This window comes from Epinephelus lanceolatus, chromosome 17 (genome assembly GCF_041903045.1).
Source record: "Epinephelus lanceolatus isolate andai-2023 chromosome 17, ASM4190304v1, whole genome shotgun sequence".
In the NCBI taxonomy this organism is placed as follows: domain Eukaryota; kingdom Metazoa; phylum Chordata; class Actinopteri; order Perciformes; family Serranidae; genus Epinephelus; species Epinephelus lanceolatus.
Window position 1 is genome coordinate 19,129,337 of NC_135750.1, and position 27,228 is coordinate 19,156,564.

The 27,228-nt window shown below is 42.3% G+C and overlaps 1 protein-coding gene across 1 annotated transcript in view; it reads right to left on the bottom strand.

Annotated features, from left to right (window-relative positions):
- Window positions 1-25,681, bottom strand: part of pcsk2 (proprotein convertase subtilisin/kexin type 2) — a 40,699-nt gene extending 15,018 nt beyond the window's left edge. The window contains exons 1-8 of the mRNA XM_033613441.2: window positions 25,256-25,681; window positions 23,341-23,445; window positions 14,980-15,093; window positions 14,447-14,555; window positions 12,008-12,045; window positions 5,431-5,507; window positions 4,373-4,461; window positions 3,673-3,848 (exon numbers count right to left, since the gene is read on the bottom strand). Coding sequence (XP_033469332.1) covers window positions 3,673-3,848; window positions 4,373-4,461; window positions 5,431-5,507; window positions 12,008-12,045; window positions 14,447-14,555; window positions 14,980-15,093; window positions 23,341-23,445; window positions 25,256-25,438 — 891 coding nt within the window. The 5' untranslated portion in view covers window positions 25,439-25,681. The remainder of the gene's footprint in view (window positions 1-3,672; window positions 3,849-4,372; window positions 4,462-5,430; window positions 5,508-12,007; window positions 12,046-14,446; window positions 14,556-14,979; window positions 15,094-23,340; window positions 23,446-25,255) is intronic.
- Window positions 25,682-27,228: the final 1,547 nt, after the last annotated feature.

Here is a 27,228-nt window from a genome sequence, read left to right on the forward strand (position 1 = left end):
ACGCTAGGGTCTAGGTACCATGTCTGAAGGGTTCTAAAGGTACCATACCTAAAGTGTTTGGTGGAAATGTTGCAGGGCCGTACAATTAGCCAACCCACACACCCAGGGACTCACAGGAACTAACATGAATCACCGGCTACCAGAACAGAGAAGCTCTGATGACAACACACACAAAGGGAGCGTGACTTCAGGGCACCATTACCAGCAAATAGTTGTTTGCTGCTATATTCATTCTCTGAATGTCGCATACGGCTCCTTAATAACTGGGCTTCCCAGTTCACTGCTCACTGACTACAATCCCTTCAGACCTCTTGGGTCGTCAGGCCGTGGTTGTACATAGAAAAAGATCAAGATGGTGAGGTGATTTATTTGTGTCTGTTGGCTGGATGTAGGGTTTATTGTCTTTTGGGGGCTGAGTGCTTAATGAAAGGAAGAAAGACCTGGGGAAAGTTGATGGACAGGAGAGGAAAGGATGACACGAACGACAAATTAGCAACTAGCAATGCAAAAACAAAAGAAGCGGTGGTACATTATAAATCAGTGGTATCAAAACAAATTTAAAGAAGACATGATGATACTGATGCTACAGTATAAACTTGAGTTTCTCAGATCAAGCCACAGCTGATGGTAAAAACCTGACTGCCTTTCATCTTTAACCAGGACACAGGAACACAGCCTTACGGACAAAGTCTGAATTAAGGAAGATAACAGGACGTTCATGGTTGAAATGTATTTAAATGAAAGGCAACAAATGGAGACACAAGCATACAAGGTCCTATCTGTGACAGCCTTGCTTCCTGCAGCATTCTGAGCACATCAGAGCTATTATATAATTTTTTAGTCACAGCAGGTGGAAAGGCATTACAGTAGTGATGAAGGCATGAAAAAATTAAAGCATTTTATGTCCTTCCTTTTTGCAACGGAGCATAATACCTTCTGTAGATTTAAACACACAGTAAAATGTCATCTTTGTTGCTGACAGAGTGCCTTGAAACATGAAACAACTGACTGTGGCTCCACGCAGAGAGCATCCTCTTCACCATACGCTGCACCTGTCTCTACAAAAGGCCGACCGTTTTCCCCACAGAACAAAAGATCAAGTGGAGGAGGAGTGGCATGTTCTTCCCTTCACGGTGCTTATTTATGTCGCTCTCTATTTGAATTGCAAAGACAGGTTTGAGCACCGTTGAGCTCACCTATGAGCTTTGGGCCTTCTGCTTTCTGTCTCCCGCGCAATCCAAACAAAGTGCTTTAATTTTGCACGGCACTCCGTGTCATTTATTTCCATTATCGGTGGCAATTTGCAGTTATGCTTAAGATGCAGACTTGAAGCCGCTCTGTCTGACTCAGTTGTTAATTTAACATAATGTGCTTCTTAATTTTAAATGTTTCCTTTTTTTCTCTTTTGTACAGTGCACATCATGCTCAGCCTACACAGAAGCTGCTTATATAAGTGATCATTAGAATCTCAGTGGCAGATCGCAGAGTGGCTGTTTGATTAGTTGTGTTTACATGATCGGAGATGACAGTCAGCTTTGCTCCTACTCAGCTACCCTGCCTGAAACGGGGTCATTTCAGAGCAACCCACACCTGCCTGCATGCAGTGCATGATGATTAATCAAGCAAATAATTGGCAGTGGCATTGTTATCATGGCACCTTTGTGTGTGTCAAAGAAGACTGCCCTTCAACCTGAGGGCCTGCGTTTAAGTCTGCAGGTCTGCGAGAGTTTTCACCATGCTGAAGTGTTGTCATGCAAGACCAGAATGCCTAATCAGTTCCAGAAGCCCTCGAACTCTACTCTGACTTTTAGGGGGCAATTATTAATTAATCAGAAAAACATTCTTGTGGAGTTAAAATTAGTGTCACACATTACAGGTGATGATGATGGATTGACTGCCCATTTATATTCTTTGCCTCGCAACTGGCTGTTTGTACGATCAGCATCAACATTGACAACAAAATTGCCGTTACATTTCTGCAAACCATGGACAAGTTACGTTTGTATGTTTTAATTTTATGCTGTGGTTGAAGTGTAGTTAGGTTTAGGCACAAAAACCACACAGGGTCAGGTAAAGATCATGTTTGACCTTAAAATATCCAACTTGGTGGCCGCAAACATGGCTCAACATGTGCCGAACTTTTGTTAAATTAAAAAATGTCACAACAAAAAGGGCTGGACATTTCATGAACTTCTGTTTAAAAAAATGCTTGTGCTGCCACCAAATAGCTGGAAATGTCCTGAACTCTTATTTAAGAGTGCTGCTGTCTGCTACTTGGCAGCCATCTTGCCAAGGTGTCACCCCATACACTTGGGCTGTGTACTGGCGAGCAGTGGATTGCACTGTGCGTACATGTTTTTCAATTATTTAAAATCCTATCTTGAAAATAAAATTGTGACAAAAGCAGCACATCGTGTCTTTGGGTTCTTTTTTACTGATGAATGAGCCTGAGATGCGTTTTTTGGCTGTGACCACTCACTATGACGCAAATACATTTGGATGCTGATGATTGGTGCACATGTCACGAGCCAGAGGTCAGTGTATGATGAACATTTCTGGCCACTCTGCAGGAGTTTGATGCAACAGGGAGACGCAGAATGAAGTTCAAATAGGTAGGAAAACTACTTAATTTTCCAATCTGGCCTTTTTATTGTTTATTGGAGCAGCTTGGTTTGGGCTTCGTGTTACATATTGTTGCTGTACATTTGTTGGGGTCTGTATTTGTATTCATCACTTTCACGGCCCTGGCTGTGGCACTAGTTTTCCTGTGTGTCTGTGCCGTGGGCATGGCACCTCCTTCACTCTCCTAGGTTCCTGATTACATCCATTCAACTCACCTGCTCTCTGCTGCTCACCTTAGAACCATCCAGTAATCAACCCTGTAGTATAAAACATCATCTCTCCTCTCCAGCTCGTTGAGTCTATCACTGTGGTATAGTCACACTTCCGGCAATTGTTCAATTGTGAATTCAACTCAGACTTTTGCTTGTGTACCTTTTTCGTGGATACTTGCCTTGTGTTTTTCTGTGTCATAGGATCACTGCCTGCCTGCCTGTTTTCTGCCACACTCCCAGCCAGCAGCACTCCTCCAACCTAGTTTGCTTCCCTGCCGTCAACCTACTCTCCTCAGCCTCCATCCCCTGGATTTTTCAAAACACCTTTTTACCACGTCTTCCAGAGTCTGCGTGCACCTTGTTGATTGTAACAAACAACATCATAGCACTACTTTTAATGCAGTCTGAGCAAAGGAATTAGTATTTGCCTGCATCAGTAAAACAAAATAAACGTCTTTATGTAAACCAATTATTAGCATTTGTACGTACAAATGTAACATATCCTCGGTTTACAGAAACGTCCCATGCCAACATTTTATTCTGGCAACTGGGCTGACAGAGCCCAGAGCAGCCTCAGAGTGCAGACCTTTTCATCTTTGTATTAATAGCATACAGTAGAGCAGAGCTTCACTGTCCCCATGGGGCAGTTTGGTTTCGACATCAGTCATCAGTCAAACCAACAGGAAGAAACAAGACTAAAAACCTACCGAAGCAAATTACACACACTGTGTAAAGGGTCACTTGATACAAGTGGAACAAATCAGTACAATTTATCCTGGCTAGTTTCTGGCACATTATTCTAAAAACCCGGTGCACAGGGGGTTTAACATGGCCTTACCTTGTTAACACCATCAGCCATAGCCTGCAGCGTCAGCTCTCGGGGTCCATCCACCGTCTTTCCGTCATCAGTTGGACCCCAGCTGGCGCTGTAGATGTCAATAACCTGGGGCATGTGGCTGATGGATGATGCTTCGATGATGTCAGTCATAAAGGGCTGATCCAACATCCTGATACCTGAGAGAGCAGCATCTCCATATGAATCTGACATTCAAATTCCAGTTACTATTGCTTCACCATATTGTATATTAGCTTTATATCTTTGAGACAGCACAATACAACACATTTATAGCATCTTAACCCCTGACACCTTGACAACAGCAGGACAGTGATGTTAGTATCATAGAAGCACACATACCAAGCAGTCAATAGTCATTTTCGTATTGCTCATGTGTAACTCCCAGAGCAAACCTCAAGAAAAATCTATATGAAACAGAAACATGGAGCTTTCCAGATTAATGGTGTTGTCCTCTTGCTATGTGAACTCGAACTGCACTCTGCAGTAATTTGCAGTAATCGTATGAGTAGAGGAATGCTGCTTAAATGTGGTTCAATACCAAACAATGCAGCACCATTTTTTCCACAATACTGTATGCATACATCCCACCTCTGATCCTTTCATTATACTGTGATCAGAAATGTGATTTTCTAACATCATTTACAGCTCATTGCTATGCTCATTGCTCAAATATGACACACACCTGCCACCTTGGAGTTGTAGGCGACTCCCACGCCGCAGATGTTGTTGTTGGCTGCCGCAGACACCTCTCCAGCACAACGTGTGCCGTGACTGGTGACATCAGAAAAAAAGCAGAGAATGTACTTAATGGGATTTGCATGACTTTACATGAATTTACAAAGGATATATTGTGGGTTAAGTTCAAGATAAGATTCCCCAGATTAGATGCAACTCCTGCTTTTGTTGACTTTGTGCCAGACTAGAATGAGGAAAGAGGTTTAGCATTTTCCCCCGCCATAAATCAATTAAAAATTAGCATAAACACTCTGTGACCTGAGGAACATTAGCTCAGGTAGAAGCACCAAGATTTATCCCTCCATTTCGCCATCACTCATCCGAGTCTGGCTGAATGTGTTTGCACATATCAGTGTTCTGTGTGCAGCATGTGATGTGTGCCTATCGCTCCATCCCTCCACTCCCCACAGCGACACTGCAGAGAGTCAACCCCTCTCTCCCAGCATGCTTTGCTACAGACAGGCAGCTATTTATAACAACCAGCTGATTAGCCAGCGAGTTGCGCCCGACAGTCAGCAACTGCTACACTGGCAAACCCAAATACTCCCCTCTCACTCCCACACACACGCGCGCACACACACTGATACATCTGAGCAGATGGAGGCACGAGGAGAGGCAGAGGAAGAATACACACCTCTTTGTTCCTCTCTTCGGCATGTGTTGCCGTGGCAGTGGATCACCCGATGTGACTGGGAGATGGGAGCCAGATAAGGCTTTATCAGACAGAAGGTCGCCACTATGAACACTGCGACCCTGAGAGGAGACTAGACTTGTGCTCGTCCTCCGTTATCTCCCTTTATCTCCTCAAAGTGAGCGCGTAAAAACAGGCATCATGTTTTCTGTGGTGTTGTGTTGGCCAACAGCTCCATTTATACTGCACTATTATGTCTTATTGGAGCTATGCGAAGAGAGGAGCTGCCAGACTCCGGGGATCACACACTCATGTGCACACAGAAACACACCGAATGTGTATTTATAAACAGGGGTCCACTGGGTGAGCTTTACCTGTTGAACCAGTCATCTGTGTAGCGTGGAAATGGGAACGGGTCATTGCTGCTGAAGTCGTAGCTGGCGTCGGCATTCTGAAAGGACCGAATGGATGCATTTACAAAAACAACAACATTGAGACAGAAAAACAAAAGGAGAGAAAGCAGAGAGGAGCATTTCATGGGGAAGTGCTGACCTTATCACAGCCTGCTGTGGCACCTGGATGGATTTTTCCAAAACATGGCTTCCCAGTGAGAAATACTGATACCTATAGTTTGATGGGTACACCTAGCTACACAGTTTAATGGAATAGTTCAACAGTTTGGGATACATGCTTAATCACTTTCTTGCCAAGAGTGAGATGAGAAAATCAATACCACGGTCATTTCTATACAGTACATATGGAGCTATAGCCAGCCTTGCTTCCTGTTTTTAGCTTAGCTTAGCATAAAGACAAGAAACAGGGGGACTCTGCTAGCCTAGCTCTGTCAACGCTAGCAAAATCTTCCTACCAGCACATTTGTTTAATGTGTACAAATATTAAACAAATATAGCATGATAATTTGTGAGTTTTAGAGGTGGTATGAATCAGAGGTCAGACAAAGTCATCGATTTGCAAGTCAAAGTAAGTCCCAAGTCCTTGACTTTGAGAACTGGATACAGCATTGGACGTGGAGCTCTGTTCATAACTATGAAGGTTGCTCAGTGGTGCACGAAGCCAAAGAAGTTCAGTTTGTTGGCCCTAAGACCAGGCACACCAGAGGCTTCCATCAGCCGAGCCATCCACTTCCACCATCTTAAATGGGTGAAAATAATTCAATCCAAATGTTTTCGCAACAATTGGATCAAATCCCAATGGTAAAACCAGACTTTTTACGGGGGTTGTGATGCTAAAAACGTATCCACTGATTTAGAGACATCTCTCTCACCATGTAAGTCTGTGGGGCTACAGGGCATCATGTGACAGCGGAATTGCACTGTTTGGCCACTATGAAAACTGGCTTCAAAGCCCTGCACACTTCCATAAAAAAGTCATAATGCTCTTATCACCAAATGTAATGCCATTTTAATAACAGAGTAACATTATATTCAATTTAGAAATATAATGAATGCTTTTTAAAATTTGAAGGCCTGTCAATTTGTCAGAAAATTAATCATAAAAAAGAAGTGCTGTTTCTGTCCTGACTTGTTGAAAGTCTTTCTTCTCATATTTGAAAAATGGCTGTAACTTTATCTTCCCATATTGCTTGGGGGGAAGGTGTAGTGACAATTTCTATTTTTTCCTTCTCTGACACCTCTTTTCCTCACTTCCCTCCCTCCTCTTTCTTTAGCACTGATTAGTTTCTTTCATTCTTTATTCACTTATTAACCTAACTGAGTTCACCTGTTCATTCCTATTTACACCCTGAACACCATTTCACTCATCCTTTCATCATCATCACATGGGGCGGCAGTTCTGATTCATTACCCACTTGTTTTTGCTTCCTCCCCTCCCTTTTTTGTTTAACTACAAGTTCTTCAGTTTGAAAGTGAATCTTTGTGTATGCCAGATGAAAATGTCAGTGGCTGTGCATTCTGATCAATGCCTGTGACAGCAGACCTCTCCTCTTTAACAGAAGATATCAAGTATTTTCAAGTCAAACGGCTCAAGTCCAAGAAAAGTAACGAGTTCTTTGTGTTTATTAAGTCCAAGTCGAGTTGCAAGTGTCCGAAACAAACTGAAGAAGGACTCACAAAGCAGACTCACAGACTGGAGAAAAAAAGCTTGAGGTCTTTAATCAGGCACCAAATCAACAGGAAGAAAGGGTGTTCAAAAAGGCAAAAACTGTCAAACATACACTCACAGGAAACACTGGAAGTGTCACTCGAAGGTAAAGATGATCAGGCAACAAAGGACTTAAAGGACTTAAATATTCTAAGACAAGGGAGAAAATGAGATACAGGGGCGGGGCAAGTAATCATAAAGGAGGGAAACCTGACAAGACGTGGGAAATGAGACGAGACATTGGTTACCAAAATAAAACAGGAAACACAGGGATGACAAATAAACATGAGCTCAGGAGCTTGACGGGTCATGACAGCAAGCCTTTTGTGATATTGTCAGGTCGACTCTAAAGTCATTAAATTTGCCCAAGTACCGTGATTCAATCTACTCCTTTGCTATGACAGAACTGTAATAAATAGAGGGTTGCAATGTTAAGTGTTTTGTTAAAACTGTTTTAAAGAAGACATCCCAAAGCTATCAAAAAAATCTTTACTCTGCAGCGATGCCGGAATAATGTGTGGTCACAGTGGGCATTTCAAGCTGAGAAAATAATGGCTGAATCACTGCCAGCATTTAATTCCACATGGTCAAAAGTAATAGGATCAGAACGAATGGCAGCGGAAAAGCAGGAGAAACAAGTTGCAAGAGGCGCACATCTCCCAGAGAGACATTAATGCAGTCAACATAATTACCAGATAGCCATGTCTGAAGAACACACACACACACAGGGCTCAGGATTCAACAGACACACTCGGGGAAAGTCTCACTCTCATTGCTCTTTCTGGAACACACTTCCAAAGCTTATTCAGCCTACCGCAATCTGCTGTAATCTCTTCTTTACCCATCACTCATGTCACTTGGAGTGGAATCTATTTTGCTCTGTAACCCAGTAACAGGTGCTTCGTGTGGTCATGAGTATGGAGGAGCCACAGACGTGCTCATTTAGCCGTAGGACTGAACACATCGGATCAATCTTGGGGGCTGTTTCCACACTCGGGCCCGACAGCTCTGCTGGCTGACATTTAGACGAGATGACTCAGTCAGCGACAAAGAAAATGCACAACGGCAAAAGCTTACTGACCCAATGGAGAAACACTGTAATTATCACGATGTAGAGCAGGTGACTATGGAGGAAAGTAGCAATGCTTACGCCGATGATGAAGCGGCAGTAGAGAAAGGTTCATGCCTCTGTGATTGTTTAAGGAGATGTGATCATAAAAAGAAGGGTAAATGCCATCTTTACTATTTCTTTCTTTGGAATTACTTCTTATCTCTTCTCTCTCCTATATGTCAAAGGAAAAATAAAATAAAGTGTTAGCAGGTGGCACAACACCAGCAGTGTAGAAAGTGTAAAATTTGGCTTGAAAACGTTATCAGTATTCACAGAGAGAACATGCCGCTCCCGAACAGGTTTTGTGCTCACATCAGGAGCAGGAGCATGAGTGCGTTTTTTTAATTTATTTTTTATTATTAAATGGAGTGAAAAGTGCTGAGGCCCAGTAATAAATGACACAGGGGGCATGTCCATGAATCACTTGCTGTGCTTCTCAAGCTCATATCATCTGCTATCAATCAGACTCTGTTCTTCCTCCGGTGTCCTGTGAGCAACCGGGGTCAAAATAATGGATTGTACCTGGTCTCAGCCGCATCACCTTTCCCCGGCAACCCTCGTATGTTCACCATCCTCAGAGCGAAAGGTAGGAGAGCAGTGACTCATAGCTGCTATAGAGGAGGCCAGTATGCCTCGTCTTTATAGACTCAGATGAAGTCAAATAAAAAGTTTTTGGATTGGAATTAATAGACAGTAACTTAAGCAAAACTTCTTTCTATGCTAGGCTAAAAAAAGTGTCTGTCATTTTCCACATCTAATCCACTATATCTCAGAGGAAAATAATGTACTATTTACTCCACTACATCAAGAGCAGTTACTGAATAATTTTCAGATTTTAAAGGTTATACTAGTGGTTCCAAACCCATCTGACTTGTGACTCTGCCAGCTGACATTATTCACACCATCCGGTGGGGTTTTGCCTGCTCTCGGACTGTTGCTCGAACTACAGGGAAACAGGAAAATGTATGAAGCATGTAACAGGCAGAACTTGACATGGCGTCCCAGAATGTCAACAACGCACCTAGGGTATCTTTCATGTCATATGTGGACATGGAAGGTCCATAACCAAACATCGATATGTGAAGAGATCGAAGTGAAAATGTGTTGGAATGAGAGCATGAATGGTTGTCTGTCTCTATGCATCAACACTGTGATAGTCTGGTGACCTGTCCAGGGTGTACCCTGCCTCTCACCAGATGTCAGCTAGGATAGGCTCCAGCCCTCCTGCAACCTCCAGGATAAGCAGAATTAAAATTTTTTTCCTACATTTCCACCATGTTTCCCATGAATAACGCTCAACTCCCAGATTTAGCTTGTTACCCTTTGCAGATCAAATCCAAAGGTTGGGAACTACTGGCATAAACTGCCTTACTGCATATAAAGTGGCTCTTACAACTCGTTCTTACACTTCAATGTATTTAAATGTCATATATAATACTACATCATTCACAGCAGCCATTTTTCTGCCGAATAAGTACCTTTTGATTGATAATATTTATGTGTTTTAACTTAGCATTTTGAATTTAGGGGTGAGTATTTCTTCCACCGCTAAAAGACAACTATTCAAACCCTGAGTGGAGCGTGTCATGTCGTTTTGGATGTGCTTTATGCCTGACTTATTACTAGATTTCAATAAGAAGGGGAGTAAACACAAACAAAACACCCTCATGTGTCCCTCTTTGGGCCATTTATCATGTTAACATGGCTGATTTCTAAAGTCCATTTGGTGCTGATAACCTAATCTATAATCTAGGAGGGTGAGGGCAGGACTGCTGTATAATGTGACCTTGCCTTGAAGTCCTTTGCAAGATGCTTAGGAGTCAAAGATGAATGAAGCTGTCTCACAAGGTCGAAGACGGACACTGTCCATCTATCTAGTCCTGAAAAATCGGTTGTGAACATCATCATAAGCCATTTCCATGACGATCACCCAACACTATACATCTCATGAAATCATGTAATGTTATAGATACTTTTGCCTTTTGTCTCTTTTACTCCCTCTCGCATACAAATTCAAACAAAAGCAACATATAAGATCAACTTTGTGGTAATGTGACACCACAACATGTTGTCATGGTAACTTCCCGGGGTGTATTAAGACTTGCAGCAACACGTTCGACCGAAGGGATGTAAAAATTGATTAAAATAAACGTCACACCTCCGATCTTTTCTCACGGTTCTTTATGAGACATGCTGCTGTTACTTAGAAATCCTCCCAACATTGTAGTAGCCAAACACAATACCAGTATTGATCAGGTGTTGGCAAGCTCGGAGATAAAGAGAGTAACTGTATACTCGTAGCTCTGTTGCAGGAATTAGATCAAACTCACCATAATGATTGTATTGTAAAGAAATCAAACCATTTTCCCAGTTGATTTTCACCACTACTGCTATCTGATATCAAAAACTGTTAAAGACAGGGAATAAACAACAACATATATCTGCTATAATATCACTTGTATTATACTATTGATGTGTTTATGTATGCATTTAGAGCTCTGTAACTACTGGCATATGCAGGTAAATGTGCCATGAAATTGAACTTCCAAGTTAGAAATTTCTTATCTCAGGACGCACACCATTGACTCACCGTATCAAAGTACATCTGTTACAGTATGATCATCACACCAAATGAGAAATCTTAAAAACAAGAATGCCCTTGCAAATACAAACAAAGATCCACAACCACACAATCAACTCAAAAATCGAACTCAAACACCGGACGAACCCAACATGATATTTTCCTCTATTTTCATGTTGTTAGCCGGCTGATAGTAGGAGGTCTTTGTAGGTCTGCGAAACACCATGACGACGGTAATGCACAGCATGATGCATCAATCCAGCAGAGCGTGCTCCTGCATCACCCCAGCTGAGGCAGAGTGTTATTTTTGGGCCGAGGCTCATGTCTGTTCACAGGCAAGAAACATGCGAAGGCAGGCAAACGTGGTGGTGAGACTACAGAGACGTGCACATCGGAGAAAAAAAATGCAAGCCACATTTGAAAAGATTGCTCATTGTGCACAAGCTGAGGCGAGAAAGTAAAACAGAGAGCACCCTGCACGGTGTAATCTTTGGTTCCTCTTTTTAATATTATACTAACAAATAGGTGAGATGAGGACACAGAACCCTGGGATTTCCGACAAGATTCTTGCTAAAAAAAAAAAAAAAAAAAAAAAAGCGTGAACATAACTGTCAAAAGGGGGTGTTCTGAGGCCAAGAGAGCACCGTGACTCACTCTTTCACAACACCAGTATCTCTGGGAGGTTTGCATATAAGCATCCTCGATTCAAGACGACAGCAAAACTGCAAATTTTATAGTCAAATCAAACTAAGCCTTCTGCATTTCCTTGTTCCATTTAGCAATCCCTCTTGTCCTTTAAGGTTTTATCAGTATTCTGGAGATAGAGCATCACATTATGCAGCGCCAACTACCCTGGCATTATCTCTGCTTGTGACAGATCGGCCTGCCATTGTGCCTGCCACAGTGCAGTGTGCATTAACATTAAACAGCTTGGCTGGCCGTCTGCCTGTCTCTGCGTCCTCCAGGAATACAAGGAGACTCGGCAGCCATGAAGGCAACTTGGAAAGCACCTGTCACTGCCACTGGCACACCACACTGCAGCCCATGAAATCCAGCACCTGAACCCCTGCTTCACTTATTAACAGCACTTCAAAGAAATGAAGCAAAGTATGAAATTCAATAACAGTGAGGTACTCACATAATTTGATGCCAGGTCTGGATGTAGATAGTCGATGCCTGAAATGTAATTTTGACATTAATCAGTGATGTAATTACGCTTGAGAGGGAGTGCTTCACAGAGCATAGCATGACCTCTAGACAGGAGACAGGAGACAGGAAGGAGGGAAAGGCCTTGTAGTAACAATTCACATACAGTAATACAGTAACACCAGTTCTTCAGAATAAAAGCTGACAAAGCATGCAGACAAAAAGTATTTTATTAACTCGATATTTGGTGATGTTAATTTTTGAGGTTGTGACAGTAGCATTAGCTACATGCTAATGCTTGACTTCACTTCAACACATTAGCTTCTTAAAGTACTGTGGCACTTGAGGGAGCAGTGTGTAAGATTTAGGAGGATCTAGTGGTAAAGAATGCAGATTGCGACCAGCTGAAATTTCTCCTGGTTAGAATTCACTCCATTGTTCAGGAGGTTTTTACCAGGAGCCAAATTATCCGCAGAGGTCTTCTCCTCTCCAAAACAAATGTCCAGAGGCCTGTACTACAAAGCAGGATTTGAAGTTAGCGAGGTAACTTCAGAGTTAACTCTGGGTTTTCAGTATTACATAGCTGGTTATCTTTTTACCGGGATAAATCACCGTGGTAACTTATGCTGAATAGGTAACCTGCTGCGGAGCGGGATAACTTTAGAGTATCACAACCTGTCAACACACTGACGTCTGACCATTTAGATCACTGAAGAAAAACTATCCAAGGACAGAAGTCTGGAGTCTCAGGTAAAAAAGAGGAGCCTATACAATATATTGTCACAGGTCAGCAGAATAATTTCACTTTTCGGGTCTCTATTTCCATGGTGTCCGAACAGAGCTTCTAACAAATACAGAGATCCTTTACAACACTAAACACATGATTTTAGCTGCTTTTTTAATTTATGCAAAGTTTATTGTAGTCTGCAGCGACAGTGTTGCTATTTTACAGCCTGATATCATCACAGCAGCTCAAAATAGCATGAGACACCTGTGTGTTGAGATAATATTTTATTACAAAAACAATCCACACACTGTTAATTGGCTCCCATTATTATAAATGCCACATTTCAGTCAGATAAACCCCATCAGTTATTAACTACTTTTCCACCCTTTGGTAGCAGACACAGTCTGGCGTCACTTTAAAGTGTTTCATTTGACATATTCAGAGTAGTTTCATCATCTTCCAACTACATAGCAAAAAATACTCTATACTATTGTCACATACAGCCCAGTGACACCTACATGTAATATAAGACTCAGCCAACAGTGAACGGTGAGTTTTTACATTTTTCATTATAACATTATAGAGTAGCGTTTACATCCTGTGTCTTTGATTTTACTGTCTCGCAGTCGCAGACCATCGGTACCATTTCATGTCATATCATATGAGGTAGCCAACTTAATTCATGGTTCTGATTATGTCACTCGTAATTAACACCCCACCTTCAGAGTTGACTGAACTTGTTGATAACCAGCTTTGTAGTACCGGTTATCCAGACGGCCAATGTTAGGGTTAGTCAAACCAGATAACAAAAAGATATCCTGGGTAAGTTGAACTGGCTTCATAGTACAGGCCTCTGGTGATTAAAACGTGTAAAAGCACTGGATAAAGCTCTTTTACATTACAAATTAGTGTTTCTACAGCGCTGTTCAACACGTCACAAATGGGCTGCTAGCCCAGCGCCTGCTAATCTGTGCTCAGCTTTTTCTTGTGATAACTTAAGATTCAAATGTTCAGGAGGTTTTTACCAGGAGCCGAATTATCTGCAGAGGTCTGTTCCTCTCCAAGACAAATGGATCCGGTGATTTAAACCAGTGAAAACACTGAATAAAACAGTTTCAAGTTAAAAATCTACGTTTTTCTGATGCTATTCGGCTCCTCACAGAGGGGCTGCTAACTACCGTGGCCAGTGCATAAACGCAAATGGCCCTGTGTAGAGCCAGTGTTTGGTTTGTCCGTTCTGGCTGCTGTAAAAACATGGTGGACACCATGGATGAGGAACTGCTCCCTATGTAGATATAAACGGCTCAGTCTAAGGTAGTGGAAACACCATAATTCTTATTCTAAGGTGATTATACACTTAAGAAAACAAACACTGGACCTTTAAATGCTTCTTTTAGAGTTGAGAAAAATCCACTATATCTTAGGCTCTTCATTGCACAGTGAAGCTTCTGGAAAAATTGGTTTATGTGTTGTATTACATCATAATTTTATGTTCTGAATCAGCTTAAACAGAAAATAAATATTCTACATGCCAAATTATCTACATATTCTAGAAAGCAACCTTTTGTTACCACTCATTGTGTTGTTAATTAAACAGATGTGAACAAAGTAATTAATTAAATCAGCACGATGAATATATGCAGGTATAATTGAGTGTTTTCAGACAGCGCTCAAGGGTAAGAACCAGCAGCACTTTACACCCACCGTCGTCCATGATTGCGATGGTAACTCCTTTGCCCGTGTAGCCCAGTTGCCAAGCTTCAGCCACATTAAGATCCAGCCCAGGGGTCCCGTCTGCCTGGCCTGTGTTTATCTAATCACTCAGACAATATGGAGAACATCCATGACTCATGGCACCCAGGTGAGCCACCATTAGAAAATTAGTCAACGTGGAGGATGTGTGTGTGTGTGTGTGTGTGGGAAAGGGAGGATGTAAGGAGTGCTTGGGGGCGGAAGAGTGAAGGTGAGAAGAAGGAGAAGTAAATGTCACCGACACGACATGCCAAATGAATGACGCTGAGCTTAAAAGTCACGGTGAGGGTAAACAAGAGGGGAGGAAACTAGGTGGCATGAGATGGCATGGACAGTATTGGCAAGGCTAATTAAAGAATGAATAACAACGTTGATTCAGAGAGTAGCGGGGAATATGCCTGGCCTCTGAGTAATTAAGGTAGAAGAATGTGGGTTGGTGCTGAAGGTCAGGCGGCATGCAGACAGCTGCTTGGCTGATTACTCACCAGATACCACTGTTTGGTGAATAGAGGGTCACTCATGTTGACTTCAATATCATTGATATTCCTGTAGCCTCGCTTCTGACGACTAAAACCCTCTTGGTCAAAGACATTTTTCACCTGCAAGCAAAAGAAATGCCAGGTCAGGGTCAGTTGAAAGGCATCAAATGATCTCACGAAACCTGTTCTAAAAGGGTCACGCAAAGAGCAAGATGGGATAGAAGTGCACGGCACTGCCTGTGCAGGAACACAAACTAGAAATAGGATTTCTTATGACGGGTTGAGATGTAGGCGTGTGCTGCTCTGCGCGCAGGAAATCAGCAGACCCAGCTGTGCTCTCCTGTAGCATGAAGGCAGAACATCATGTAAATCAAAAGGGCTATTCTTTTCCTCCTAATCAGAGCGGCTGCAGCTGGAGCCAAGGCTTCCAAACTCACCTGCCACACAAGAGACGGAGTTTCTTTTTCTTTTTTTTCTCCTTCCTCTCAGTACATTTTCAACAAAAAGCCACAGCAATTACACTCACAAATACGCTTGTGTTTCTTTGAATCATCAAAGACACTTACAGGCGGGTGAACAGCTGCGTTTTGGATTACAAATGTTCACTGAAAGCTACAACAATACCATTTATCAAGCAGCAGAAGATAACATAGGAGAGAGGACGTAAATGATGGGGATAAATGTCTTGGAATTTAGGGGCTTGATTAGCTGGCGGCTGTCATCAAAATGATTGGGTGTCTTTGACAATGTTGTATTTTCATCTGTGCTACGTTTAGAAATCAAACCAACATCACACTCTCAACACTTCCCCTGCCTTCATCTCTGGTAGTAGGTGTGAGGCAACCCTGTCCCCTAGTAATTACATTTGTATGTTACTACACTACTTTCTTAGATGTGTTGACATCGTAATCGCTGCCTGAATTATGTTCAGAGACAACATTTCTCTCAGGTGATGAAACACTACGTTCATGTACTGTGTAGGCTTCGGAAGGACGTGGCTGAGGAAGATGGCGGGCTGTCTTAGATTCAGGCGACAAAAGTAGTCCAGTCACTCTGCGGTTTGACTCAGGGAAAATTGCATTCGTAATCATTCAAGGTTTTTGTGGATCAAGGCAAATTCAGGGCTCGAAATTTGGGGCCATTATGTCACAGCATCACACAAAGAAGTGCATATCCCTGCTTCTGAACATGATATTTTCATATAATTTATGTCTGAACATTAGTTTTTTAGGATGTTCTTTCACATATAACTGTCAGATATGATCTGTCCTGAATGTATATGTCCAATTAGGGGGTACCCATACCCCAAAATTACCTTTTTTGAACCCAGACAGTCAGAAAAGTCAGTAAAATTAGGTTATAAAGCATATTATCATTACATTTTCTGTACATACAGATTTGTTTGTCCATGAGAACCATGATGCATATCGGCACCCAGACTGTAGTCTCGCTCACCAGACCTTTCTCAAGAAAAGAAAGGTCTGGCTGGGCCGACTCTCACTTTAAGATTGGAGAAAAAAACGCCCCGGCTGCTTGTATTTCTTTCAACCAATCACAATCGTTCTTGGCGGTGCCCCAGCAACGGTGCGCTTGCAAAAATATTGCCGGGGGGAAACAGGTTTTGGTGTAACACACCCACCAAAATATCGCCTACAGGACGCGAACCATGGCAGAAAAATGGCTACATCCCCACAAGATCAAACACCGCAAAAGTTAGTAAAGGACGTGTTGAAAACTGCAACCGCAGGTGGTAGGGCGGGACTTTCAGTGGGTGGCTCGTTCCGCCCAATGAGAGGCTGATCTTTGCAGCGAACTTCCACCCACTCAGACTACCCAGACTGAGACCTTTAATGAGACCAAAGTTGGAACAAGCTGCCAATTGGGAAGGGTTGTGTTGAAATATCATCTATAGATAGAGTTTTTACTAAACTAGTATTTGCCACCTTGGTTGGTGCCAAGTACTGAAAATTCTGACCTGGGCTCACGGACTGGACCAATAAAAGACGATCACCACTGATTCCCATAATGTTTTCAACCTTAACAAATGAAGCTCTTGCGAAAGTTCAGTCAGGAAGACGATACTTTTCATGCTCAGGCTCTAAGTTTCTTTCTCACCCTGCTATTCACTCCTTGCACCTATGCTCTCTCACAATCTCTAGGTGTCATTGTCTGGGTAGGTCAATCGAGTCATCAGCTGACTCACAATCAACCAGCGACACACCTTCTCTGTCAGCCTATCATCTTACTGCTCCTCATTTTTAATATGGTTCTTTTTCTGCTGTTGTTCTTTCTTGCTGCCGTCGTGCGCGCCCTCCACCTCCCCATCACCACCTAGTCTTTACGGATTCATGAGCCTCATCAGTCATCAGCCTCAGAGTCATCAGCCACCACCACCACCAGTGTCTGGACTCCATGGGGGGATTTATCCTGCTGCTGCTCAGATGTCCCTCAATCACAGAATATCTCCCTTTGGTGTCCAAGCGCCAAAGACTTCTGTTAAATCTTAATCTGCACAAATCACCTATTAATCTGTACACTCATATTCTGTATTAAATATTATCTTACTTCACTCTTCTGTCTCTCCTGATTGAAATAGACGTTTCCACTATTGCACCGTATGTGTTTCCTATCCTATCTAAGACATACAGGGTGTCTTTTTCTGGTACATCATCATGAGGCACAGCATTTCATATTACTTTAATTACTTTAATATTTTTAATTTAAATAAACTGTTTTAAGTGAATGACAGAAAGAAGACGATGGCAATAAGAGTAAAAACGCTAATAGCATAGTTGAATGGAATAGAGTAGAGTTGAATAGTTGCTAATCGAACCAGTCAGCTCAACCCAACCCTTCACCTCTCTGCACTACAATCCTCTACATAACTCTCAAACATACAACAAATGATGACGTTATAGATATGAAATATATACAGAATAATTCATATCCAGTTTAGATGCAGATACACCCATAAAAGAAGTGTGGCATAAACTGTGGAAAATTCGGCAAAAAAATTGGTTGTTGGGTAGTAGCACTTCAAATACAGGTACAATACACCAGAATATGCTCTTTAAAATTTTGGATATTGATACATAGACAATCCAATATTAACATAATTTCACCCAGACCACATAACTGTAACATTGCTTTTGACCTTGAAAAAATAAAATTCCATTGAATCCATGTAGGTATACTTTTAACATATGATGGAAGAGGGTGTTAGGACCAATAAAAACTATAAAACACCATTGCAATTTCTCCTAGGTTGGGCCCATTTTTGAGTTAGATTGACTGGACTAAAGCACTTCCTGATTTGGGTTGAATCTTAATAGAAAAGGTAATAAAAAAAATAATGCAGTGGTCACTATGAGTGGATGCTTTATGGCAACATTACCTATTTTGGCGGAAAACAACTGAAATACGTTTCCAGTCTCAACATTCTTGCAACCAGACGAGGTTATTTGCTACATTTTCTCATTATATTAACAGAAAACGTAATTTCCCTCAAAACATCTTTGGTGCTTCAGATTAGTTGTATATAAACTTGTAGGAGGCAATATTGTGTGAAGATGTCGCCAATCAACGGAGGCCATATCAACTCAGCTATTCTAACTTGAAGTCCAATTTCCTATGAGGCTTCATCAGGCGGGCATCTTCGCACATTTGGAAAATCTGAAGAGGTTGAGGAGAGGTAAAGGAAGCACGAGTCGTTTAATCAATTGGAGTCTGGCAATACCTAAACCAAGCCTGAGGTGAGGCTCTCAGTTTGAAATATATTACCAGCAATCTGCTTTTCACCAAGGTCTCAAAGACAGTGATTTCATTTGATGGTTTAGGTCCTTTTTCCATCTGTTTATGCGTGTATGTGTACTGGTAAGACTAGCAACTGGACTTTCTTTGCATAAAAAACTACAAATACATCTACACCTTAAATATCTTTTTGATTCTGCTTTCATACATAAAAAGGTGATGCTAATAATAAAAAAACAGTATGTCTGTTCCACATCGTTGAAGCCACATTTTGAAAACAGGTCCCCACGGCTAAATGTTCCTCTTGTGCTTACCCTTAGCAAATTCACTCTAGTGTGACTGAGAGAAACAGGCATTGTTCTGTGTGTTTACCACCACAGATAAGAGAGCAGAGCAGCACTTAAGATGGCCTTTTAAAATGGCCAAAGCCTATTCATCCAGATCTTTCTTTTATGGCATACTCTAAGCAATCAGGAGGCACACACACTGTAAATCAGCACGACAGCAAGTCCTTTAGAATGACAAGTCAGCTCTGAAAATAAAAAATAAAAAACTAAATCACTGTCTTGGAGGATTTTTAAATGGTGAAAATAATTTCCATGTTTTTTTTTTTTCTTTCTGAATTGGCCTCGTGTTACATTAGCCGTCACATAATTTCATTCACATTCAGAGGGAAACTACCAGCACTCTCTACATTACCCCCCGCTCCCCTCCCTTCTCTCCATCCATCATCAATTTATTCCATCACTTGGCAGAAGAGCTGGTATTTCCCTTGAGACAGCATGTCATGCTGCCCACTCACAACATCAAACAGTGCCCATGCACCACCATCACTCTCCGCCTTTGCCCACTGCCTGCTCGCAACTCACAACGCTCCAGTTCCCTTTGAATCAAAGAGCCGTGCTGCCTCTCTCCTTTCTCCCCGTCCTCATTTCCCTCCAGGCTTTCCCAGCCATGTGTCTTTCAGGGTCAGGGGATGCTGCTCATTCACAAAGATTTATTCTATTTTTCCACCTTTATTTATGTCAAACGTACTTCCTGGTAAATGGATTTTAAATGTATGTAAAATAAAATACATATATGGGAGGAAGGATGCATGGATGGATGGACAGGGTGAAGGCATGGGTGTGTGGATGAATACACATCTCATTTGGAATCAGTGTGGGACATGAGATGTAAAGGACAGGAGAGGACGAGGCACCGTAAAGAAAGATGCAGAGGAATACAAGGAAAAGCTAGTGGGTGAGTCATAAGTGGGTCAACATGCTTCACTAATAGAGTCCAACAAAGAACAGGCCTCCTGGGACAGTAGGAAATCCATCCAACACACAGTACACTACAATTGGCGCTGCTGCTCAATTAGTCATGTTTAAAGTATATTAAGTAAGTGTGGAATGACTCCTTTAAATAACATAAAACTAAGAGACTTTAAAAGTTCACACTCTTTTTCACCTTTAGGGTTTTTCTGCATATATGCATGCATAACTTTTCAGACGCAACACCTACTCCCTGTCTTTTTGACAGGTGTAAAACTGAGATATGTCCGCTGTACCGCCTCGCAACGCGGGAGGAAGACACTTCACAATGATAAACAGGCAACATTAAATCAGAGCAGCTGACCTCATCCATCCCAGGGATGCACAGAAATCAATAACTGCAGTGTCGCATATGAGCATGTCAAGCATCTGATTAAAAACCCAGCATCTGGAACGTAGACCTGCCCATGTCCGTGCTGTCTCACTTCCATTAGCTGTATTAGCTCGGTGGAGTGGCTCGCATTTATTTTCATTAGCGCCTCTCACAACCGCAATTAGAGAGGTTAGTTGATTGTCTGCAGCAGGACCTCCACTTTCACCGCCTCCAACGGTGGACGGAGCTAAACACACAGAGCTCAGCGTGCAGCCAAACTGTTTTATTTACGGAGAAGAGCTTGGAAGAGTCTGCAGGACATTGGGTTTATATTACGAAGGAGAGCCGAATTATTTGTCAATTTATCGATGAGTCAATGAGCTTTTTAAAATGTTAATCTGCTGTTTTCCCTTGCCTTATTATTGTAAGTGAAATATCATAAGGTTTTTTCATGTGAGAAGGAAAAAAACAACTAGCGGACAACATTTCACAAGGGCACAGATTTGGTTTTAACATTGGGATTGACACATATGATACACATGGGTCCTCCCCCAAGACATTTTGAGCACCAAACACTTCCTGTATTTCCCACAATGTCCTGCATTCTGGTGGGTTTTTCTGCATCTTTTTCTGCACAAATTTATGGTGGAAATGTCTTACATTTTGTCAAAATTAAAGTCTTCCACTGCTATTTAAAGGGACATGTGCCCTGCTTCCCCTCTGAAATCTATGCCTGGGACACCTCCTCAAGCTCTGAGGAAGTGTGATCCACATCCAAAATTAAACACATTATTACATATTATAATTCAAATGCCATTGGGCTTGAAATATAGATCTGATTTCATATTGGAATAGCATATTAGCATACTCGAATATCACTCCTATTTATATAATTTTACCACACTTTATCATTTACAAATGCAACTTCCTTCATGCATGTTATCAAAACGCTTCACAGGAAGGTACATAAACGCAAATCGTACAACACAAAAATGACCTAGGAAACAAATTCAAAGCAATACTTTGAATAAAAATCCAAAACTGCCACCAAAAGGCACGTCCATAAAGAGGGAATTTTAGTAAGTGATTTAGAGCTGGATATTGAATTAGTGGCATTCCACAGGGTTTTGAGTCGCCCTGATGGCTAAAGCACAGTCGCTTAATTTTTATGAGACGAGAAAGAAAGTCAGAAAGCACTGAGGATCTCACAGCTTATAACAGTGTGACAGTGTGTCTACACTTTAGTTTGCAATCTTGTGTCCTTGTTTTCCACACAACAACAACAACAACAACAACTCATTAAAATCCACTTAAGTATATTTATAATTAGAGCTTTTGTGTTTTCAGAATGAAGTTCCAATTAATTTATGTTAGTTGTTCAGCTGGTTGATGAAAACAGCCTGTTTAAGCCCCTGGACACAGATATGCAAAGGACCCAATCAACTCTCCTACATGGGAGCAAGACGCAGACTTTGGGGTGGTTTTTCATCTCTTTGTTGTCGTTATGCATCTATTTGTGGTTTTGTGTCTCTTTGTGGTCATTTTGTGTCTCCTTATGATTGTTTTGTGTCTAACTGAAGTAAATTTGTGTCTTTTCTTGTCATTTTGTGTCTCTGTGGTCATTTTGTGTCTCTTCTTGGTTGTTTTGTGTCTCTTTGGAGTAATTTTGTGTCTCTTTTTGTCTTTTTTTTGGTCTCTTTGGGGTCATTTTGAGCCTCGTCCTGATCAGTACGTGCTCATTTGACATTTAGCAAGTGAAGGCCAGGGGGCCCCTGACACTTTAGGCACCTGGGCCTGAGCCAATGTAGTCCCTTTTACTAATTCATCCATGGTCACAGTACCATAATTTAAAAAAACGATACTCTGGACCTCGGCAAAAAGAAAACAAACTCAGGAAGCACATGAAACAGGATAATTTAATTTTTATTAACAACCTGCACACAGAGCTGGTCCAGAAAACGCTACTTAACACACACCCCCAGTCACACGGTGGATTGGTTGCTAGAGGGGTGCTCTAACAGCCACAGGTCCAGTTCATTTTCCTCCCTGCTGTTTCATCTGTGCAGCTCTGGGTTGAAAATCTGACTGTCGATCTGTTATTTATCTATTAATAGCTTAATTTCAATACCATCAAATATATAATCAAATAAATAAATATAATATCAAATAAATAATAGGTATCAATAATTTTGTTAACCGTAGTCCTTTTATCAATGTTGTGAGGACGGGGCAAATGACTTCCTGGTGACATCGCTCAGTGTTATAGTTCTGTTACAGTTGCTTGTAGGCTATTCGATATGGACATTACAGTAGCATTATAGCTGTACATTTAGGCCTGTGTACAAGAACCAGACGTAGTGTGTTTAGTATTTGTAGGGAAACACTAATTTGCAACACCAGTCCACACTTGGCTTCGACTTGACAATGAAAGCTACACTCATAAGCCACTGACTGGGGACCAGCGCTCCTGACATCATCATCATCTGCACACCATAACATTTTCAAAATACTGAAAATACACAGCTCACGCTCTGCACTCAGAATTTCATTAAAGTGCATCAATATCAGCGTGACAAATCGATGATTTCTACACTACAGTCTCTCCCTGCATTTGAATTTTAATTATATCGCCTTCACAATATGTTCTTATTTCAATTTCCTGGCTATATGTCTATCCTCATGATGTTGGCTGCTTATTACAGTAACTTCTGTATTCATCTGGTGGCTTTTTGATATCCTGTTTGCCCTGTACCTTTTGTGTTGATGCATATCAGAGGCTGCAATAATAAATATGTGGTGTTTTGCAAGCTAGGCGCATCCAGCGTTCTTACTGTGCTGCTAAAGCCCTGATTTTGCACTGTTGTATTCCACATGGACACGAGCCTCAAAACAATCATTGTAATGCAAAGTGAATGGGAAGCCATGCTCTTCTAGGCACATGCGTACAGTAAACACACAGTGTGCTTCTCTCCGTGTGTGTCTGCTTACCCTGCGGTCTTTTTGGAGCCGCTGTCTGCTGCGGGCACTGCGTTTGCTCCGCCTCTTTGAAGTGTCCTGAGGATAGAAGTGAAAGAGCCCCTCTCCAAAGGGAAGCTGGGTAGAAAGAAAAAAAAAGGGGGGGGGGGGGGGGGGGGGGGGGGGAGGCAGAGATGAGAATAAACAGGCAGTAATCAGAAAGTGAGAATTGCAAATGCATACAGTGGATTACAAATGAAGGTGAAGGAGAGCAGGTCATCCTCCAGGTGGGAACAAGAGCACTGATTCCCTGGCTTTCACCTCGGGTCTATTTTAAGGCACTGGAGAACAGTACTGGAATCAACCATAATAAATCACAAGGGCAGGGAAATGAGATGCATCATCCAGAGCTTTCCCTCCAGCGCTATGCACAGATTAAAGTCCCCCTTATGCTTTAGTAACAGCCAGGGTTCGGGTCAATCCTCAAAATAAACGCTTTCAGATGCGCCTGTCAGATCTAATGTGAAAATGAAATTCTCATGGAAGGATGAGGATTATTCTTATCGTCCGCTGCTCTTTAATTCTACCATTGTTGCCCAAAGAACAGATGAATGGCCGTGATGCAAATAACAAAAAGCAAATACTGCACATTCACTGAATGCTCTTTTAGTAATTAAGGTTTTCTGAGTGTTTGCTGATGGCAGATCTCTCCCTCTCTCTTTTATCTCTCTATGTGCTCACATTTGTATGTGTATCTCGGGTTTGTGTCCCGGTCTAGTTAATTAAGCAACAATAGAAGATAATTCCAACGACACAGACATTGTTTAATGATGCATATCCCATTAAGACAAATATAGCTGCAGATTACATAACCTGGGAGGCAGTAGATGGGGTGGGGGGTGGGGGGGGGGGGGTGATCTAGTGCCTACAAGGAAAGGGAACTAGCAAACAGGACTGGTGATGCTGCACAACCTCCACACAGATATCACACTGTGATGAGTTACAGACTGAAACCAGGTTTTTTTTTTTTTTATTGTGGAGGTAAAAAAAGAAAGAAAGAAAATCCCCCATTCAGAGCAGCACAGACACCCCTCTGTTCACTGCTACGCTTCACTGGCTAAGGCTCCGGCCAATTTCACCCACACATTTATTTTGACATGTGACAAGGAACACACACTGTCAGGGTATTATTGCTATTGGTCTGCCATAAACGCCTTGTTATGCGTCTTTTGACATATTGTGATGCGCGCTGCATTTGTCAAGCTATCTAATGAGACACAGGTGAGTAGAATGTCTGCAGGGAAGGCCATGTGTGTCACGATGTGTAATCTGAATACCTGCATGTGCATGTGTGCGAGATATGGAGAAAGGATTGTTTTTGTTTTGTAAATGTTGCATTATATCACGTAAAAATGGATGACCTCTTTAACAAAGCAAGAACTTAAAGTAATTTAATGTAAATAAACTAGATTCTCCTTATTTATTAATGGAATTTAATCAGATCTCAATTTCATGTTTTGGGAGCAATATTCAAAGCATATTTTGCTTTATGGGACACTGAATGTGCTTGGAAACATAACTGAATTAGGCCTTGGTAGCTGTGTGTCCCCTGGGCCACAGGCCAGTGGGCAACCTCCTATCCAGGGCCTGTATTTGACTAGCAATGACGTCATCAAATTAAGCAAAAGTGCAATGAAGTCAAACCAAAATAAACCCACGGGAAACCTCTCAGTATGTTCCCCACTGGACTGCTTTTGTTGCTGACTACAGTGTGCTTGACTGTATTGCCAAATATGTTTATGGTTTAGCAGGTAATCTGATTATTTTTTGATTTGCAGTAATAAATAATTCATTAAAGTTTTTTCTCAAGAGGTAAAAAAAAAAGGGTTTAGTGGAGGCAATGCGTGACAATTTCACCGGAGCATCCCTCCACCCCGAGCATCCTTACCTTTCGGGCACTCTGGTACCCATGTTGTGTTGCAAGTTGGTGCGCCCCATCCTGTGCGTCCTCGTGCAACTGAACCAAAAGATGGTCCGTTAAGACTCCTTCTGCAGCCTGCGTCGCGAGCTGCAGCGCGTTCAGCAGCACTATAAATCCCACGGCTGTCCCATGTCGGGGAGATCCACGCATCGTGTCTGGCTTGTGTCAATCCGCCTGTCTGCCTGCCCGAGTGAAATCAGTGTGCGGGATGCTCCTCGCTAAAGATGGGAGGAGGAGGATGAGGAGCAGGAGGAGGAGGATGCAAAAAAAAGGGGGAGGGAGTCGAATCAAATCTTTTGCGGACGCATCTCCTCGTCGTCAGCTGATGAGACCAGTGGAAGTTGTGTTTCACCGAGGTGTAGCCGCTCCTGCTGTGTGCTGCGAGTGGCGAGGTTGTGTGTTGTGGACCAAAACCTGCATCCTCAGCTTTCTATCTCTCCTCCTCCTCCTCCTCTCATCTGTAATTCATTTACCTTACTCGCTCGGGTAGTTTCTGCGCGTGACGTCGTACCAATGGGCTCCGGCGGGTGTGTCCCGTTGTTTCGTCCCCCGGATGAGCTCAGGGACACTTTTCAGCACCTTGGAGAATTCCTCCCCTCGCCCTCAGAGTTGATGGGAATTGTATTGATTAGTTTCTGGTGCTGGCCTCATTGGAAACAGCTTCACATAATGTCCCAATAGGAACCAGCGCGCCATATATAGCTCTTGGTGACCTTTTAGAGAAAATACCTCCTGGACATGTGTATAAAATCATTACAGGCACAATTCCGCAACATACAATTCAGCCTGCAGTCAAAAGAAAATGACATCGTGTCTACTTTTAATATAACCAGCCTGGCCCTCTTTGTGTAGGGGAATGTAAGAACAGTCCAGTGCACTATAATTGGTCATTTAGATGTGAACAGCAGGTTATTGGAAAGAGCCCTTCTCTTACAAAGGCTGCTCATTAAAGCTCCCCTGCCTTCCTCCTGCCTCCCTGCTGCTGTATGATACACAAACAGGTTACAGGGCTTGTGCAGAGTGATGTAACAGTGATGTGCATGTGAGAAGGTGGAAAGCAAGAGGGAGAAATGAGTTCCGGTGAGGGTGATACTACTAACTAAGATTCAGCGAAAAAAGGGGGCATGTGTGCTTTCTGCTGCACAGCTGGAGAAATGGAGGTCTTTTCAGTTCAGCCAGGACTTTGGCTGACTGGTGACTTAATGCGACAGGTCGTTGCCCTGGCTTAAGTAAAGATGCCCCCACAGACCCTTTTATTCAGTGGCCTATTAAAGAGTCAGCAGGCTCTCCAATTAACAGAGCTCTGCGTGTGTTTTTATACATGAGCATGAGGACGGAGTGACACAGGGTTGTTTTGTTTTTCTGATTTTGAATAACACCGCTGATGTCATGTCGGAATTCATTTAGTCGGCCCCTAAAGCCTTATATTGTCTATAAATAAATTGCATTGCTGCATGCGTCAGCGCCCTGGCCAACACATTCTCACTCCAACCTCGTCACGAATCAATGTTTCCACACCCAGATACGATGTGAAAGGTACCCTGGGTGGGTTGGCTGTTGACGTTCTAGGACGCCTTGTCAACTTATGCCTGTTACATGCATTGTGTTCTTTCAAAATACACTTCCGTTTTCACAGGAAATTTACCGTCTACATACAGTATCTTTCAAAATAAATGCACCAAGTCATTACAACAAGGTCAACTGACTTTTTTGTTTCCTCCAACAACAAAAGCACCTGGTTGGGTTTAGGAAAAAAAGACCAGGGTTTGGCTTTACAATCTTACAGGACACAAACACTGCTCTCCCAGGTGCAAGTCGGTGTTTGTTGGACTTGCCCCACTTGGACTTTTGTCGCCTTAACTTTTATTCGTGTCCTGCCGTGTTTCTTTCTGATGCTGCCAGGCGCCATTAAACTATAACAGTGACTGCAGCGCATCATA